Source organism: Rhinoraja longicauda, chromosome 3 (genome assembly GCF_053455715.1).
Source record: "Rhinoraja longicauda isolate Sanriku21f chromosome 3, sRhiLon1.1, whole genome shotgun sequence".
Lineage (NCBI taxonomy): Eukaryota > Metazoa > Chordata > Chondrichthyes > Rajiformes > Arhynchobatidae > Rhinoraja > Rhinoraja longicauda.
The window spans coordinates 8,562,388-8,580,087 of NC_135955.1; the positions used below are offsets into that span (position 1 = coordinate 8,562,388).

A 17,700-nucleotide genomic window follows, 5' to 3' on the forward strand; every position below is an offset into this window, starting at 1 on the left:
GTTCTGGACTCCCCCAACATTGGGAACATGTTTCCTGCCTCTAACGTGTCCAACCCCTTAATAATCTTATACGTTTCGGTAAGATCCCCCCTCATCCAGTGCAAGGTAAAGCCAGCAAAGACCGATCAAGGATAGTCCGAGGGTCACCAAAGAGGTGGATAGTAGTTCAGCACTGTTCTCTGGTTGTGGTGGGATGATACAGTTGCCTGATAACAGCTGGGAAGAAACTGTCCCTGAATCTGGAGGTGTGCGTTTTCACACTTCTGGACCTCTTGCCTGGTGAGTGCAAGGGCTTGCTTCCAGGCGGCACCTCTCTATAAACCTGTTACTCTCTTTGAGGGAGAGGGGACCTTATCATCATGCAGGGTGTAAACATTAAGGATCTTGTCAACAGCAGGTTCATTATATCTATCCATGGTGCTATGTGAGGTCCTGAGTTGCGGCCGAGTGCTGAGTATTTGCACTGGTGATATTGTCATTAATAAAGTTGAATCAATAGACAATAGACAATAGGTGCAGGAGGAGGCCATTCGGCCCTTCGAGCCACCACCGCCATTCAATGTGATCATGGCTGATCATTCTCAATCAGTACCCCGTTCCTGCCTTCTCCCCATACCCCCAATATGCGATTTTGTATGAAATGAGATGCCTGTCCCTCAGTATATGATCTGAAGCAAATCAGGGGGGAGGGATTGGAGGAGGAAACAAAAGCCTTGGATTTTAACCAATTCTTTCAAGACCACAGACGTTATTGTAGAAAAAAGTTTGTTATTTTACAACACAGAAATAATATTAATTTAAAGTGGAACTGTAAAAACTTTGTGATTTGTTTAAAAATACAGTTTTTAAAACATTATGAAATGTTCAGATTTGCTACAGCAGCACATTGTTCATCTAGCATGTTATGCAGTTAATGTATTCGTATATTTTCCCTCAATTTATGATTTTAGTCTGTCGAGTGATCACCTAAAAATTACAATTTCAGTTTATTAAAGCACTACTTAACTGTGGCATTTTGCGTGATTTCACGACGGAACATTTCACGATCTCCAGATTATTTTCGACACTAATTGTTGTGCAGTTATTTCGCAATGTTGCCCAGCATTGCAGCGACTCACAAGCCTGAGATTGAGACAGTAATGTAATCTGCCAGTTCCCTGCACAAATCGGCAAGTTTCTCATGACCGGCCTTTAATAAGACCTTAATAACTTTTTTTCTTTTGGTTCGTTAACATATTTCAGCACAGAACCACAGCCATGCCTGGTGAAGATCTTCGTCTTTGCTTAACTGTTTATTCCTCTGGTGGAGGAGACTGCCTTGCTATTACATAATTGGGATTTTATTTATGCCATTAATGTCAGTGGAATGAAAATCAGGTGGATTCTCTTACATAGAAACATAGAAACATAGAAAATAGGTGCAGGAGTAGGCCATTCGGCCCTTCGAGCCTGCACCGCCATTCAATATGATCATGGCTGATCATCCAACTCAGTATCCCGTACCTGCCTTCTCTCCATACTCCCTGATCCCTTTAGCCACAAGGGCCACATCTAACTCCCTCTTAAATATAGCCAATGAACTGGCCTCAACTACCTTCTGTGGCAGAGAATTCCACAGATTCACCACTCTCTGTGTGAAAAAAAACATTCTCATCTCGGTCCTAAAAGACTTCCCCCTTATCCTTAAACTGTGACCCCTTGTTCTGGACTACCCCAACATCGGGAACAATCTTCCTGCATCTAGCCTGTCCAACCCCTTAAGAATTTTGTAAGTTTCTATAAGATCCCCCCTCAATCTTCTAAATTCCAGCGAGTACAAGCCGAGTCTATCCAGTCTTTCTTCATATGAAAGTCCTGCCATCCCAGGAATCAATCTGGTGAACCTTCTCTGTACTCCCTCTCTGGCAAGAATGTCTTTCCTCAGATTAGGAGACCAAAACTGCACGCAATACTCCAGGTGTGGTCTCACCAATGCCCTGTACAACTGCAGCAGAACCTCCCTGCTCCTATACTCAAATCCCCTCGCTATGAATGCCAACATACCATTCGCTTTCTTCACTGCCTGCTGCACCTGCATGCCTACTTTCACCACGACACCCAGGTCTCATTGCATCTCCCCTTCTCCTAATCGGCCTAGAAGCACAGAATCACAGGAATGCCTGGTGAAGATCTTCGTCTTTGCTTAATTGTTTATTCCTCTGGTGGAGGAGACTGCCTTGCTATTACATAATTGGGATTTTTTTTATGCCATTAAAGTCAGTGGAATGAAAATCAGGTGGATTCTCTTACAGGCAACCCTCCAATGTGTTGAAAATTGAAAATGCTACCCAAAGAAAAGATTGTAACTGCTCTCTCCAGTTACAATTTCTGTCTTATCCCCAGTCAAAAATATGCACTGAGAATTACATTTTTTAAAAATGTAAAGGAGTATTTCCAAATGGAAATGAAATCTATGTCCAAGTGCTTCAGCTAGTACTTGATTTTTGAGTCCATTTCACAGTTGGAAAGTCTGGAGGAATTTATTTTAAATTTCCACAGATTGTCAAATGGAATATCAAGGATGACAGGGCCCCCATTGTTTTTGTTCGGTGTTTTTTTCAGTGAACTGAAGGATTGCAATTAGGCAGTTTTAATTAATGCTAAATTTACCCGGTGGCACTCAGAGGATGGCTGCTGATATGCTGCCCTTGAAAATGATACGTGCACGCAACAGAAGACAAATATTGTATTGGTATTGTTCACGTCAAGGTAAATTAAATGGGACAGGCAGCATCTCTGTCCCTTTACCTCCCCCCTCAATTCCATCCAAGGACCCAAACAGTCTTTCCAGGTGAGACAGAGGTTCACCTGCACCTCCTCCAACCTCATCTATTGCATCCGCTGCTCCAGATGTCAACTTATTTACATCGGCGAAACCAAGCGCAGGCTCGGCGATCGCCCCTCAACACCTGCGCTCAGTCCGCATTATCCAAACTGATCTCCCGGTGGCCGAGCACTTCAACTCCCCCTCCCACTCCCAGTCTGACCTTTCTGTCGTGGGCCTCCTCCAGTGCCACAGTGAGGCCCACCGGAAATTGGAGGAACAGCACCTCATATTTCGCCTGAGCAGCTTGCAGCCCAGTGGTATGAACATTGACCTCTCCAACTTTAGATAGTTCCTCTGTCCCTCCCTTCCCCTCCCCCTTCCCAGATTTCCCTCTATCTTCCTGTCTCCACCTATATCCTTCCCTTGTCCCGCCCCCCGACATCAGTCTGAAGAAGGGTCTCGACCCGAAACGTCACCCATTCCTTCTCTCCCGAGATGCTGCCTGACCTGCTGAGTTACTCCAGCAATTTTTGAAGAAATCATCTATGGAGAGAAGGAATGGGTGATCTTTCAGCTCGAGACCCTTCTTCAGACCCAAAACTCGACCCGAAACGTCACCCATTCCTTCTCTCCCGAGATGCTGCCTGTCCCGCTGGGTCACACCAGCACTTTGTGTCCACCTTCGATTTGAACCAGCATCTGCAGTTCTTTCCCACACAAGGTAAATTAAATCTTTGATTTTGGAAATGTTCTCATCCATCAGTGAGTGCCCTTTTTTGAGTGTGCACGTTGGCAGTGTTGACTTTGCAGATTCTGTCAAATTGGATCGACGTAGCATTGAGGTGCAACCTTTTTTTGTAATTGACATCAAGAGAAAGTTTTTGTGTAGGAAAATATCACAGAGGGGGAGCAGTCCCGCCCTCCCCCCCCTCCCCTGACATCAGTCTGAAGAAGGGTCTCGACCCGAAACGTCACCCATTCCTTCTCTCCTGAGATGCTGCCTGACCCGCTGAGTTACTGCAGCATTTTCTGATACCTTCGTGAGAAAATTTAGCTTTCTTGGAGCTTAAGGGTTTGAAAGGGTCAAATAACACAGCCTGCGATATCTCTGTAAAACATAATTAGCCCCTTGAAAAGCAAAAAAACCCCCACAGATGCTTGAGTTTCAATGTAACAGAACTGAGATGATGAAAAACTTTTTCAGTCAGAGAGTTGTGGATCTGTGGAATTCTCTGCCTCAGAAGGCAGTGGAGGCCAATTCTCTGAATGCATTCAAGAGAGAGCTGGATAGAGCTCTCAAGGATAGCAGAATCAGGGGGTATGGGGAGAAGGCAGGAACGGGGTACTGATTGAGAATGATCAGCCATGATCACATTGAATGGCGGTGCTGGCTCGAAGGGCCGAATGGCCTCCTCCTGCACCTATTGTCTATTGTCTATTGTCTATAACAGAAAATAATGCAAATTCTCTGCCGGTGTGGAGGACAATTCTGGGTCAATGACCAATTCCCTAGATCTCTGTTTCTCTCAGTCCACACTTGCTGAGTGTTTGCAGTGTTTTCTGTTTTCTTGTTATCAATACCCCGTCAGTGCCTGCCGCCTTTGAGTAAGAAATGCTCTCCCATTTTTGTGTGAGTAATATGCATTACCCCCTTGTTGCAGGTGAGATCAGGTTGGCCTTCGTCCTCTACAATAACCTGGGGAGCTACCTTTCCACCGAGAATGCCAGCTTCAAACTCGGAAGTGAGGCGATGTCAACCAATCACACCGTCATCGTCAACTCGCAAGTCGTCTCTGCGTCGATCAACAAAGAAAGCAACCGCATCTACTTGGCAGCGCCCGTCATTTTCACCTTAAAACACAACAACGTGAGTGCAGAAATGAACTTGTTGCTCTATGTTTATATGTGTGTGTGTGTGTGAGTGTATGTGTGTGTGTGTGTGTGTGTGTGTGTGTGTGTGTGTGAGTGTGTGTGTGTGTGTATGTGTGTGAGTGTGTTTGTGTGTGTGAGTGTGTGAGTGTGTGTGTGTGTGTGTGTGTGTGTGTGTGTGTGTGTGTGTGTGTGTGTGTGTGTGTGTGTGAGTGTGTGTGTGTGTGCGCGAGTGTGTGAGTGCCTGTGCGTCTTTCTCTGCCACCTCGGTCAATGCACTCGTATGCTCGAAACCCTGGCCTGCTGAGTAAACCAGTCAATCGCCCACATGTGGCAGAACATTTTGCAGGATGTTTTGAATGATGGGGGCATTTTGTAGAGAGAGGGATAACGCTGCCAGTAGAATATTTTAACTTTACCTTGCATAAGTTTGACTTCAAATTTTTCTTCATGAAATCTTTGCTACTCATTGTCAGGTGTTGCAAATCTGTCAACATTTACTCACAAAAGTGAAAATCAACTGGCAAGTTATTGTGGCAGAGGAGATGGAGATCTGTTTATATCCCAGGTATTTATTCACAAAATGCTGGAGTAACTCAGCAGGTCAGGCAGCATCTCAGGAGAGAAGGAATGGGTGACGTTTCGGGTCGAGACCCTTCTTCAGACTGAGATGCTGCCTGACCTCTGAGTTACTCCAGCATTTTGTGAATAAATACCTTCGATTTGCACCAGCATCTGCAGTTATTGTCTTATACTAACTGTTTATATCCCAGAATTATTTATAGTCTTTTAAAATATGGGGAGAACTATCCTGGCCTTTGTGCTGTGTGTCAACCACTTGAGGGGTTTCCTTGACTTCACATGGTTAACATATGTTGAGCATTTGAAGGCACTGGGCCTGCACTCGCTGGAGGTTAGAAGGATGAGGGGAACCTCATTGAAACTTAACCGAATAGTGAAAGGCCTGGATAGAGTGGATGTGGAAAGGCTGTTTCAACTAGTAGGAGAATCTGGGACCACAATCTAGCCCCATTAGCCCCCCCACCCCATGAGTTTAAAATAGTCTTGACCCAAAACGTCACCTGTCCATGTTCTCCATGGATGCTGCGTGACCCGCTGAGTTACTCCAGCACTATGTGAAACGTCACCTGTCCATGTTCTCCAGAGATGCTGCCTGACACGCTGATTTACTCCAGACACTTTGTGCCTTTTTTTTTGTGTACATTTCAAGTCATGTTAAAAGGCTATGTTCAACGGCTGAGCTAACGACTTTACAAATTCCCTTTCTGTGTTCTGTGGGCTTTGTCAAACAGGATTGCGATCGTGAGTACGATTGGCAGCTACAAACAGCTAAATTGATAGCTCTAAGTTGCAAATGAGGTAGATGGTTGTCAGAGTTGATTTTAGTTCTGGGTTCAAATTAATCAAAGCCAAGGAACTAATTTGGCAATAGAGGAATCTTGATAGCCATCTGAATTTTGTAGCTTGTTCACGGAAAGGCTGGTGTGTTGCAGATTGCCTATTGACCCGAGTAACAGATATTATAAGAAAATAACTGCAGATGCTGGTACAAATCGAAGATATTTATTCACAAAATGCTGCAGTAACTCAGCATCTCGGGAGAGAAGGAATGGGTGACGTTTCGGGTCGAGACCCTTCCTCGGTCTCGACCCGAAACGTCACCCATTCCTTCTCTCCCGAGATGCTGCCTGACCTGCTGAGTTACTCCAGCATTTTGTGAATAAATACCTTCGAGTAACAGATAAGTCGGCTGGCTTTGGGGTGTGAAGGGTAGATGATACATTAGTTTAAAATGCTGGGGTTTTTTCGATTTCAGCTGCAAAACAATTTTAACCCAAACTGTTCGTTCTGGAGCTACTCGAAACGCACCATGACAGGATACTGGTCCACACAGGGCTGCAGAATGCTAGGATCGAACAGGACCCACACTACCTGCTCCTGCAATCATCTGACCAACTTCGCCGTCCTCATGGCACACAAAGACGTCAAGGTAAGCAGTTCCCCGAAGGAGTGCCAGATGGATGGATTGCTTATCAAGGTGGTGGTGAAATAAGCCTGTACTTTTACATTCACTCCGAGTTCTGGGGCCATTTTACCTCACTGAGCCCATACTGACCAACGGTCTGAAGAAGGGTCTCGACCCAAAACGTCACCCATTCCTTCTCTCCAGAGATGCTGCCTGTCCCGCTGAGTTATTCCAGCATGTTGTGTCAAGTCAAGTCAAGTTTATTTGTCACATACACATACAAGATGTGCAGTGAAATGAAAGTGGCAATGCCTGCGGATTGTGCAAAAAATTACAATTACAGCATAAAAATTAAAATTAATACAGAAAAAAATGTAGTCCCTGGAGATATAATAGTTAACAGGCCTGATGGCCTGTGGGACGAAACTCCGTCTCATTCTCTCCGTTTTCACAGCGTTTGCCTGACCGTAGCAGCTGGAACAGTCCATTGCTGGGGTGGTAGGGGTCCCCCATAATCTTGCTTGCTTTTAATCTGCACCTCCTGATGTATAGGTCCTGCAGTTCGGGGCAAGTGTAGTTCCCCTGCAGGACCTATACATCAGGAGGTGCAGATCTTTCTTCTGACTCATCAAGAACTTGTTTTCGCTAATCCTACTCCAATCTTATTTTATTGTCCTCGCATTCCCCCCCCCCCCCCCCCCTTCCCCAGTTTCGGAGTGAGGTTGCGCGTTCCCCATGCGACCACATGGGTTTCCCCTTGCTGTTCCGATTCCCTCACACATCCCAAAGACATGCGAAGAAAATAACTGCAGATGCTGGTACAAATCGAAGGTATTTATTTCACAAAATGCTGGAGTAACTCAGCAGGTCAGGCAGCATCTCAGGAGAGAAGGAATGGGTGACGTTTCGAGTCAAGACCTTTCTTCAGACCGAAGAAGGGTCTCGACCCGAAACGTCACCCATTCCTTCTCTCCTGAGATGCTGCCTGACCTGCTGAGTTACTCCAGCATTTTGTGAAATAAATACCGGGTTTGTATGCGAATTGGCCTCTGTAAATCGCCACTAGTGTGTTGGAAGTGGAAGAGAAAGTGAAATAATATAGAACTAGTATGAACTACGATGGTCGATGAACTCGATGGTCAGCGTGGACGTGGTGGGTCGACGGGCCTGTTTATGTGCTGTACCTCTAAACTAAACTTAACTAAACTTTAGAGTGGCCAATTAACCTAATAGCCCGCATGTAATTGGGATGAGGGAAGAAACCAGACCAGCCAGTGGCAGCTATTGTGATCAGAGGAAGAACATGCAAACTCCACAAAAACAGCATCCGAGATCGGAATTAAACCCGGGTTGCAGGAACTGTGAGAAAGCTGCACTGCCCACTGTGCCATTGTGCCGTGGATCATTGTACAAATGGTTCCAGATATGTGGTGATAATCGACTGGAGAAAGATTACACAAGCGAGCAAAATTCCAGAACCAGGATCCAATATGGAACCATTAGCTCATTCACTGTTTAGTTTACTCTAGTTTATTGTTGACGTATATACTGAGGTAAATTGAAAAGCTTTGCTATCCAGTCAGCAAAAAAAACTATGCATGATTTCAATTGAGCTGTCCTTAGTGCACAGATGCAGTATAAAGGAACTATTGTTCAGTGCAGGATAAAGACCGATAAAAGACAGTCCGAGAGCCTCCAATGAGGAAGATGGTAGGTCAGGACCGCTCTTTAGTTGGTGATAGGATGGTTCAGTTGCCTGATAACAGCTGAGAAGAAACTGTCCCTGAATTTGGGGGTGTGAATGATCACACTTCTGTGCCTGGTGAGAGAGGGGAGGAGAGGGGGTGTCCAGGGTGAGACTTGTCCTTGATTATTTTGGTGGCTTTGCCGAGGCAAGATGAAGTGTAGATGGAGTCAATGGAAGGGAGGTCAAGAGAATCAAGAGTGTTTTATTGTCGTGTGTCCCAGATAGAACAATGAAATTCGTACTTGCTGCAGCACAACAGAATATGTAAACATCGTACACTGTAAACAGTGGAATAAAAGGGAGAGAAAAAAAAGTCCAGTGTGTATATATACACATACTCACAAATACGCACACACACACAAACCGGGCTGGTTTGATGTTCCATTTAGGTTTGTTTGCCTGATTTGCTTAACCTTTGGTTTTCCAATATTCCAAAAATCTCTCCCAGTAAAAAAATCTCTCCCTCCTAATCCCATTCTCCCGCCCCCTCCCAGGACGTGTCCACTGACTCCATCTCCACAATTCTCAGCCATGCAGAGTTCCAAAGGTTTGCAACCATCAGAGAGGAGATATTCTTCTCCAGCTCACTCTCCCATTCTTGTAGAGTTACCCATCAAAGGAAGTCCTACTCTAGCAAGCTGCTCCATCCTCCTACATGTTTCAATGAAAGCATCTCTCCTTCTGCTAAAAAACCAGAGTAGCTCCAGTCTTCAAAATTCTGCCCCCTTCATTTTAGGAATGAATAGAGATATTCTTTGCTTCTAATTCAAGACAACCAGATCTGGGTGTCCTAGTGCATCAGTCGCTGAAAGGAAGCATGCAGGTACAGCAGGCAGTGAAGAAAGCCAATGGAATGTTGGCCTTCATAACAAGAGGAGTTGAGTATAGGAACAAAGAGGTCCTTCTGCAGTTGTACAGGGCCCTAGTGAGACCGCACCTGGAGTACTGTGTGCAGTTTTGGTCTCCAAATTTGAGGAAGGATATTCTTGCTATTGAGGGCGTGCAGCATAGGTTTACTAGGTTAATTTCCGGAATGGCAGGACTGTCATATGTTGAAAGACTGGAGCGGCTAGGCTTGTATACACTGGAATTTAGAAGCATGAGAGGGGATCTTATCGAAACATATAAGATTATTAAGTGGTTGGACACGTTAGAGGCAGAAAACATGTTCCCAATGTTGGGGGAGTCCAGAACCAGGAGCCACAGTTTAAGAATAAGGGGTAAGCAGTCAGAGAGTTGTAAATCTGTGGAATTCACTGCCTCAGAGGTCAGTGGAGGCCAACTCTCTGAATGCATTCAAGAGAGAGCTAGATAGATCTCTTAAGTATAGCGGAGTCAGGGGGTAAGGGGAGAAGGCAGGAACAGGGTACTGATTGAGAATGATCAGCCATGATCACATTGAATGGTGGTGCTGGCTTGAAGGGCCGAAAGGCCTACTCCTGCACCTATTGTCTATTGTCATACCTTCCTTAAGCAAGTAGATCTAAACCGTGCATATTTCTCAATCGTTCTTAGTTATTTCCCATACGTTTCACAAGGACATTGAGGCCTCGATGAATGCTCACACTTAATCGTCTCACTCAATTAAAATGCTCTTCCAGTTAATATTCTTTGCCCCAAAGTGGATAACCTTACGTTTCATAACGTTATGCGCCATCTGTCATCAATTTATCCATGCTCTAGTGCATCTGCCTCATAACTTATTCCCCTTCTATCTTTCTTTCATCGGCAACATTGGATGCATTGCACCGAGCCCCTTCATCTAAGTTGTTAACATATATTGTAAATAGCTGTGCCCTCAGGACTGATCCCTGAGGCACATCACCAGCAACAGCTTGCCAACATGAAAATGACCCATTTATCCCTGCTGTCTGTTTTCTGCCAGTGTACTACTTCTCTATCTGTGCTAATTTATTATTTCAATCCCATGTGCCTTTATTTTTCACAGTCATCTTTTATGTAGGCTTTTGAAAATACAAATACCCTACATCCATTGACTGTGCCCTTATCCTTATTTACGTCCTTAGAGAATTTAAATTAATCTGTGAAACATGATTTCCTTTTTTAAAAAAACCATATTGTCTCTGTCTAATCTTGTTACGTGAACTGTTCCCTTGTCATAAGATCATAAGTGATAGGAATAGAATTAGGCCGTTCGGCCCATCAAGTCCATTCCGTCATTCAATCATGGCTGATCTATCTCTCCCTCCAAATCCCATTCTCCTGCCTTCTCCCCGTAGCCTCTGATACCCGTATGAATCAAGAATCTATCTATCTCTGCCTTAAAAATATCCACAGCCTTCTGTGGCGAAGAATTCGACAGATTTACCTCCCTCTGACTAAAGAAATGCCTCCTCATCTCCTTCCTAAAAGAACGTCCTTTAATTCTGAAGCTATGACCTCTAGTCCTGGACTCTCCCACTAGTGGAAACATCCTCTCCACATCCACTCTATCCAAGCCTTTCATGGTCCTGTACGTTTCAATGAGGTCCCCCATCATTTTTCTAAACTCCAGCGAATACAGGCCTAGGGCCATCAAACGCTCCTTAATAATGGAATCCAGGGAATAATGGAATAAAGGATTGTCACTTCCTTAATAAGGGAATCTAGCAATTTGCTGATGACTGGTTCTGGTATATTAAGGGGGACTGAGATGAGGAAAAACTTTTTCAGTCAGAGTGTTGTGAATCTGTGGAATTCTCTGCCTCAGAAGGCAGTGGAGACAAATTCTCTGAATGCATTCAAGAGAGAGCTGGATAGAGCTCTTAAGGATAGCGGAGTCAGGGGGTATGGGGAGAAGGCCTACTCCTGCACCTATTGTCTATTGATGTAAGGCAACAACTCTACCGCTACGCCACCGTGCCTCACATTAGAAAGCTCCCATGATGGAGTTGCTGATATGGCATTTTGATATTCAAACTAATTTTTCTATTAAAAATGATGTAACGATATCAACTGATTATTAATAATGCAGTCATGGAAATATTTTTCTTTACCCCCAGCCATGATCACATTGAATGGCGGTTCGGCTGGCTCGAAGGGCCGAATGGCCTCCTCCTGCACCTATTGTCCATTGTCTACTGTCGATTGACTGAACTAAAGGCTTATAGTTCACTATTTCCCCCCTCCCACCTTTCTCAAATGGTGGTGCTAGATTTGCTGCTTTCCAATTCATTTAAACATTCCCAGATTTCAGGGAATTTTGGAGCATAACAACCAAGTCATCCACCATCTCTGCAACCACATTTTTGTAGATCCTAGTTATGCATGAGTGTCAGCTGCAGGAGATCTGTCGATCCTTCATCTTATCAAATTTCCCGACGCTCTATCTCTCCCGGAATGGCGGGACTGTCGTATGTTGAAAGACTGGAGCGACTAGGCTTGTATACACTGGAATTTAGAAGGATGAGAGGGGATCTTATCGAAACGTATAACATTATTAAGGGGTTGGACACGTTAGAGGCAGGAAACATGTTCCCAATGTTGGGGGAGTCCAGAACAAGGGGCCACAGTTTAAGAATAAGGGGTAGGCCATTTAGAACGGAGATGAGGAAAAACCTTTTCAGTCAGAGAGTTGTGAATCTGTGGAATTCTCTGCCTCAGAAGGCAGTGGAGGCCAATTCTCTGAATGCATTCAAGAGAGAGCTAGATAGAGCTCTTAAGGATAGCGGAGTCAGGGGTTGTGGGGAGAAGGCAGGAACGGGGTACTGATTGAGAATGATCAGCCATGATCACAGTGAACGGCGGTGCTGGCTCAAAGGGCCGAATGGCCTCCTCCTGCACCTATTCACTATTGTCCTGCAGAAATAAAGAACAGCAGATGCTGATTGATACACAGAAGGGTCTCGACCCGAAACGTCACCCATTCTTTCTCTCCTGAGATGCTGCCTGACCTGCTGAGTTACTCCAGCATTTTGTGAATAAATGTTAGATGCAATTGATCATTATGTGGTCACACAGCGATCATTATGTGGTCTCATGCTAATTATGCCAGTGGTTTGCACAGTGCCTGTTTTACCCCCCTGCTGGCAATTGAATAATTGAGGCTTCTGGAGAAAACCTGCAGCATTTGTGATTAAAGGGCCTGTCCCACTTAGGCGATTTTAAGGCGACTGCTGGCGACTAGGCTGTCACCGAACGTGGGGTTACTCATTAATTTGATCCCATTGCTGAAGTCCTACCAAAATTCACAGCCTGACCTTCATCCCTTTCCCTTGTTTGGAATTGCATTCCCTTCCTTCCTTTCTTGTACCCCGGTTTCCACCATTTGCGCCCTTTTATCTTCTCCACCCATCAGCTTCGCCATGGAGACTGGTCCTTTGGCCCACCAAGTCCACGCCAGACATCAATCACCTGCTCACACTCTGTGCAGGAAGGAACTGCAGATTAACTGAGGGAGGATCTTTGATGCTGCAGATGCTGGTTTAAATCGAAGAGAGACACAAACTCCTGGAGTAACTCAGCGGGACAGGCAGCGTCTCTGGAGAGAAGGAATGGGTGACGCTTTGGGGTGACACTCTTCTTCAGATAAGGTGCTGTTCCTCCAATTTGCACTGGGCCTCGCTCTGACAATGGAGGAGGAGGCGCAAATGGGAGGAACAGCCCCCCATATTTCGCTTGGGCTGCTTACACCCCAGCGGTATGAACATTGACTTCTCTAACTTCAGTTAGACCTTGCTTTCCCTCTCTCTCCATCCCGCCCCCTTCCCAGTTCTCCAGCTAGTCTTACTGTCTCCGACTACAATTTATCTCTGTTTGCTCTGTTGTTATTCTCTTCCAGCTAACAATGATCTATTCTTCGTTTCCCTTGATCTCCATTCCCTTTGTCCAGTTTCCACACCTTACACTTCCTTATCTATGTACCTCCCTCTCCCCCGACATCAGTCTGAAGAAGGGTCTCGACCCGAAACGTCACCCGTTCCTTCTCTCCAGAGATGCTGCCTGACCCGCTGAGTTACTCCAGCATTCTGTGTCCGCCTGGTCACACGAGTCCGATGTTATCCCATTTTTGCATCCACTCCTCACATATCCGTTGCAACTTGCAGAGGCCAATTAAACCACAAACCTGTAAAACGTTTGGATGTGGGAGGAAACCCATACAGTCGCAGGGAGAATATGCTATACTCACAATGGAACAATTGTACAATATACTCACAATGGAACAATATACTCACAATGGGCGGCACGGTGGCGCAGCGGTAGAGTTGCTGCCTTACAGCAAATGCAGCGCCGGAGACTCAGGTTCGATCCTGACTACGGGCGCCGTCTGTACGGAGTTTGTACGTTCTCCCCGTGTCCTGCGTGGGTTTCCTCCGAGATCTTCGGTTTCCTCCCGCACTCCAAAGACGTACAGGTTTGTAGGTTAATTGGCTGGGCAAATGTTTAAAAAAAATTTGTCCCTAGTGTGTGTAGGATAGTGTTAGTGTGCAGGGATCGCTGGGCGGCGCGGACCCGGTGGGCCGAAGGGCCTGTTTCTGCGCTGTATCTCTTAAATCTAAATCTAACAAAATCAATGCCCGCTGAGTTTCTCCAGCATTTTGTGTCTAACTTCGAATTAAACCAGCATCTGAAGTTCTTTCCAGCACAACATCAATATACCTGAAGAAGCAGGCTTGTAATTCTGAGGTGGTTTCTCGGAATCATTCCATCTCTGACATATTGTAATGCCAACACATCAGCTGCTTGTTGTCATTATCAAATAATGTTTCATTCATTTAAATAGCTGTGATTTCAAGTCACCACATTTATTTTGCCTTTTAACATTATTGTACCTGCAAGGTGTTAATTGATCAGATTTCTTAAACCTTCCTTTACATCTGTTATGAGCTCTTGAAAAACATTGCAATGTTTTAAGCGATAAGTAAAAGTTTAAATAATATAAGGAAATAACTGCAGATGCTGGTACAAATCGCAGGTATTTATTCACAAAATGCTGGAGTAACTCAGCAGGTCAGGCAGCATCTCAGGAGAGCAGGAATGGGCTAGTAAAAGTTAAATACTCATTGGCCGACTCATAATATACGGAAAGCATGAGATGAGGCACCACCATCTTTAAACTCTGCATTAAATTCCTGCACTGCCCAAGTACCCTGATCTTTTCACAGTTTCATTAGGTAATGGATTCATGGGAGATAGTCTTGGAGGGGAGGATGCTCCTCAAACTGTAGACTGGACAACACAGCTCACCCCCTCTATGACACACTGGTCAACCTGAGAAGCACCTTCAGCAACAGACTGGTCCCACCAAGATGCAGCACAGAACCGCCACAGGAGATCCTTCTTCCCTATGGCTATCAAACTGTACAACTCCTCCCCCTTCTGTCACAGGGTAGACTGACCCCCCTCCCCCCCCCCCCCTCCCCCTCCACACACAATCTTTCCAGACCCTCAATCCTGGACTTGCCACTCGTCACTTTAATTTCATGTTTCATGTAACTTGTTGTGTTTTATGACTGTCGGCAGACCAATCTCCCACCTGGGATAAATAAAGTTCTATCCTATCGTATCATTATGACGGCAGTCAATTTAAATTAGAGCAGCAAAACAACTCTTGTTGGCTGTCCTTTTCTCTTGTAACATATTACTTTCCCCACTCATCTCATTTTCATTGTCACTAATAAGACCCTGTGAGAGGTGCTGAATATGGCACACGTATAGTCTACCTGCATGACTCATTAGACCCCCCCTTTCTCCTTTAAAGAGTTGTTCCTTCTAGTTCGTCTTCATTATCCAGATTCAGGACTACCTGCACTTTCCAAAGTATTTTTCACAACAGGAAAAAATATATCTGACATTTGACATTAATTGATTGTCATCTTTCCAATTTGGGATTTATCATGAGATGATTATACATGTGGATTGCAAGGTGCTTTCTTGGTTGAAGAATGAAGGTTTATAAGCATTCTTCACCTTCCCCAAGAAACATTATAGTTCTGCTTTTCTTTCTTCCTGATTAGAGCCAGATTTTAGTTTGTTATCATGTTATCAAATCTGTAGATTTTCAGTAGATTTTTTTTTGGAGTTCATTCTGTTCAAATTCTTGGCAATGGCTTTTCATCTGTCTTGTGCAGATACAAACTTTGCAGGATTCTGCCTGACTGAAATGAACCTCGAACTGTTAATTTGATTGAACATTTTGATAGGTTTACCATGTCTGAAGAATTCTACATCACGTAACTGTAAAGTTAACATTCAATTGGAAGAGTGAAGTCAGTATGTCTTTGATTTACAGTGTAGGAAGGAAAACTGCAGATGCTGGTTTAAATCGAAGGTAGACACAAAATGCTGGAGTAACTCAGCGGGTCAGTCAGCGTCTCTGGAGAGAAGGAATGGGTGACGTTTCGGGTCGAGGCCCTTCTTCAGACTGATGACATTTTGGGCTTCAGACTTCTGAAGAAGGGTCTCGACCCGAAACGTCACCCATTCCTTCTCTCCAGAGATGCTGCCTGACCCGCTGAGTTACTCCAGCACTTTGTGTCTACCCTATTTTTGATTTACTTTGCTTTTGTCAACTTCAAAACAGAGTGATAGAATATCCAGGTCTTGCTGATAAGTGATTGTTAACCATAAGAGAGTGAATAAAGTACAGGGCGGCATGGTGGTGCAGTGGTAGAGATGCTGCCTTACAGCGGTAGAGACCCGGGCTCGATCCTGGCCACGAATGCTGTCAGTACGCAGTTTGCATGTTCTCCCCGTGACCGCATGGGTTTCGTCAGGGTGCTCCAGTTTCCTCCTACATTCCAAAGACGTGCAGATTTGAAGGTTAATTGGCTTCTGTAAATTGTCCCGAGTGTGTAAGATAGAACTATAGACAATAGGTGCAGGAGTCATTCAATGTGATCATGGCTGATCATTCTCAATCAGTGCCCCGTTCCTGCCTTTTCCCCATACCCTCTGACTCCGCTATCCTTAAGAGCTCTATCCAGCTCTCTCTTGAATGCATTCAGAGAATTGGCCTCCACTGCCTTCTGAGGCAGAGAATTCCACAGATTCACAACTCTCTGACTGAAAAAGACTTGGTGGGCTGAAGGGCCTGTTTCTACCCTGTATCTCTAAACTAAACTAAATCCAAACAGTGTGAATGATTTTGGGATCGGATGGGTTCTCAAGGTGAGGTGATTGAGTGCAGTGACTGGCAGATTCCCACCCTCGTTCATTATGTGCGTACCAGATAACCCACTGATAATGTGAAGAAGCAACTCATGGTGACAGAGATGGATTATGGTTTTGCAAAGCAGTTAATTATTGTAGTTTACCAGTCTGCCTCGGACAGATTATAATTGAAAGAAAACAGTTGCTGATGCTGCTATCTGCGTGTGGAATATTTGATGTATAGCAGCTGAACACAATTTTGATTACGGGTGGTTGGAAGATTAGTTTACTTCTGAGATTGGTAACTTGCATCAAAACCACAAGCGTGAAATTTATTCTGCTTCCAGGGCCCCAGTAGCCTTGGATTATACGGTGGCTTTTTATTTCTTTATACTTGGTCTCTTTATCATGCCATTATTGTTTTATGTCATCATTAAATGAAAACCCACGTGGTCACCTGGGAGAACGTACAAACTCCGTGCAGACAGCACCTGCAGTCAGGATCGAACCCGGATCTCTGCCACTGTGAGGTAGCAACTCTACTGCTGAGCCACTGTGCCGCCCTAATATACTCAAGTCTTAGGAGGATGAGTACATTTTCAACTTGAGATGCCAAAGCACCAGGCAGCCAAAATACCTTTGGAGAGTAATCAGTATTGCAATATCAAAAATTGTCAGCCAATTTCTACACAGCAAACTCCTACATATATTACTGACAAGATAATCTGCTTCGAGTGGTACTGGTTATTGAATTGAACCGACAATTGTTATTTTTATCTAGAACTGGCGTAATATCACGAAGCTGCTTTGAAACCAGATATTGGTGTCATTTGGAAGGGACCAGGAAAGATACCCGTGATCTTGAGCGACTTTTCCTTTGGTGTAATCTATCAATGTAAAGATCGCTTGTTGCAGATGTAAAAATCCTACGGTGATGTTGGTGAACTTCAGTTTCAGTTTGAGTTTAGTTTACATAAGACAATAACTGCAGATGCTGGTACAAATCGAAGGTATTTATTCACAAAATGCTGGAGTAACTCAGCAGGTCAGGCAGCATCTCGGGAGAGAAGGAATGGGTGACGTTTCGGGTCGAGACCCTTCTTCAGACTGATGTCAGGGGGGGCGGGACAAAGGAAGGATATAGGTGGAGACAGGAAGATAGAGGGAGATCTAGGAAGGGGAGGGGAAGAGAGGGACAGA

The 17,700-nt window shown here is 44.8% G+C and overlaps 1 protein-coding gene across 20 annotated transcripts in view; it reads left to right on the top strand.

Annotated features, from left to right (window-relative positions):
- The window catches only part of LOC144611956 (adhesion G protein-coupled receptor L3-like), a 662,323-nt gene that overhangs the window by 561,758 nt on the left and 82,865 nt on the right, over positions 1-17,700 (top strand). For all 20 annotated transcript variants that reach the window (XM_078431406.1, XM_078431434.1, XM_078431415.1 and 17 more), the window contains 2 exons: positions 4,468-4,673; positions 6,513-6,686. In XM_078431406.1, the coding sequence (XP_078287532.1) occupies positions 4,468-4,673; positions 6,513-6,686 (380 nt within the window). The remainder of the gene's footprint in view (positions 1-4,467; positions 4,674-6,512; positions 6,687-17,700) is intronic.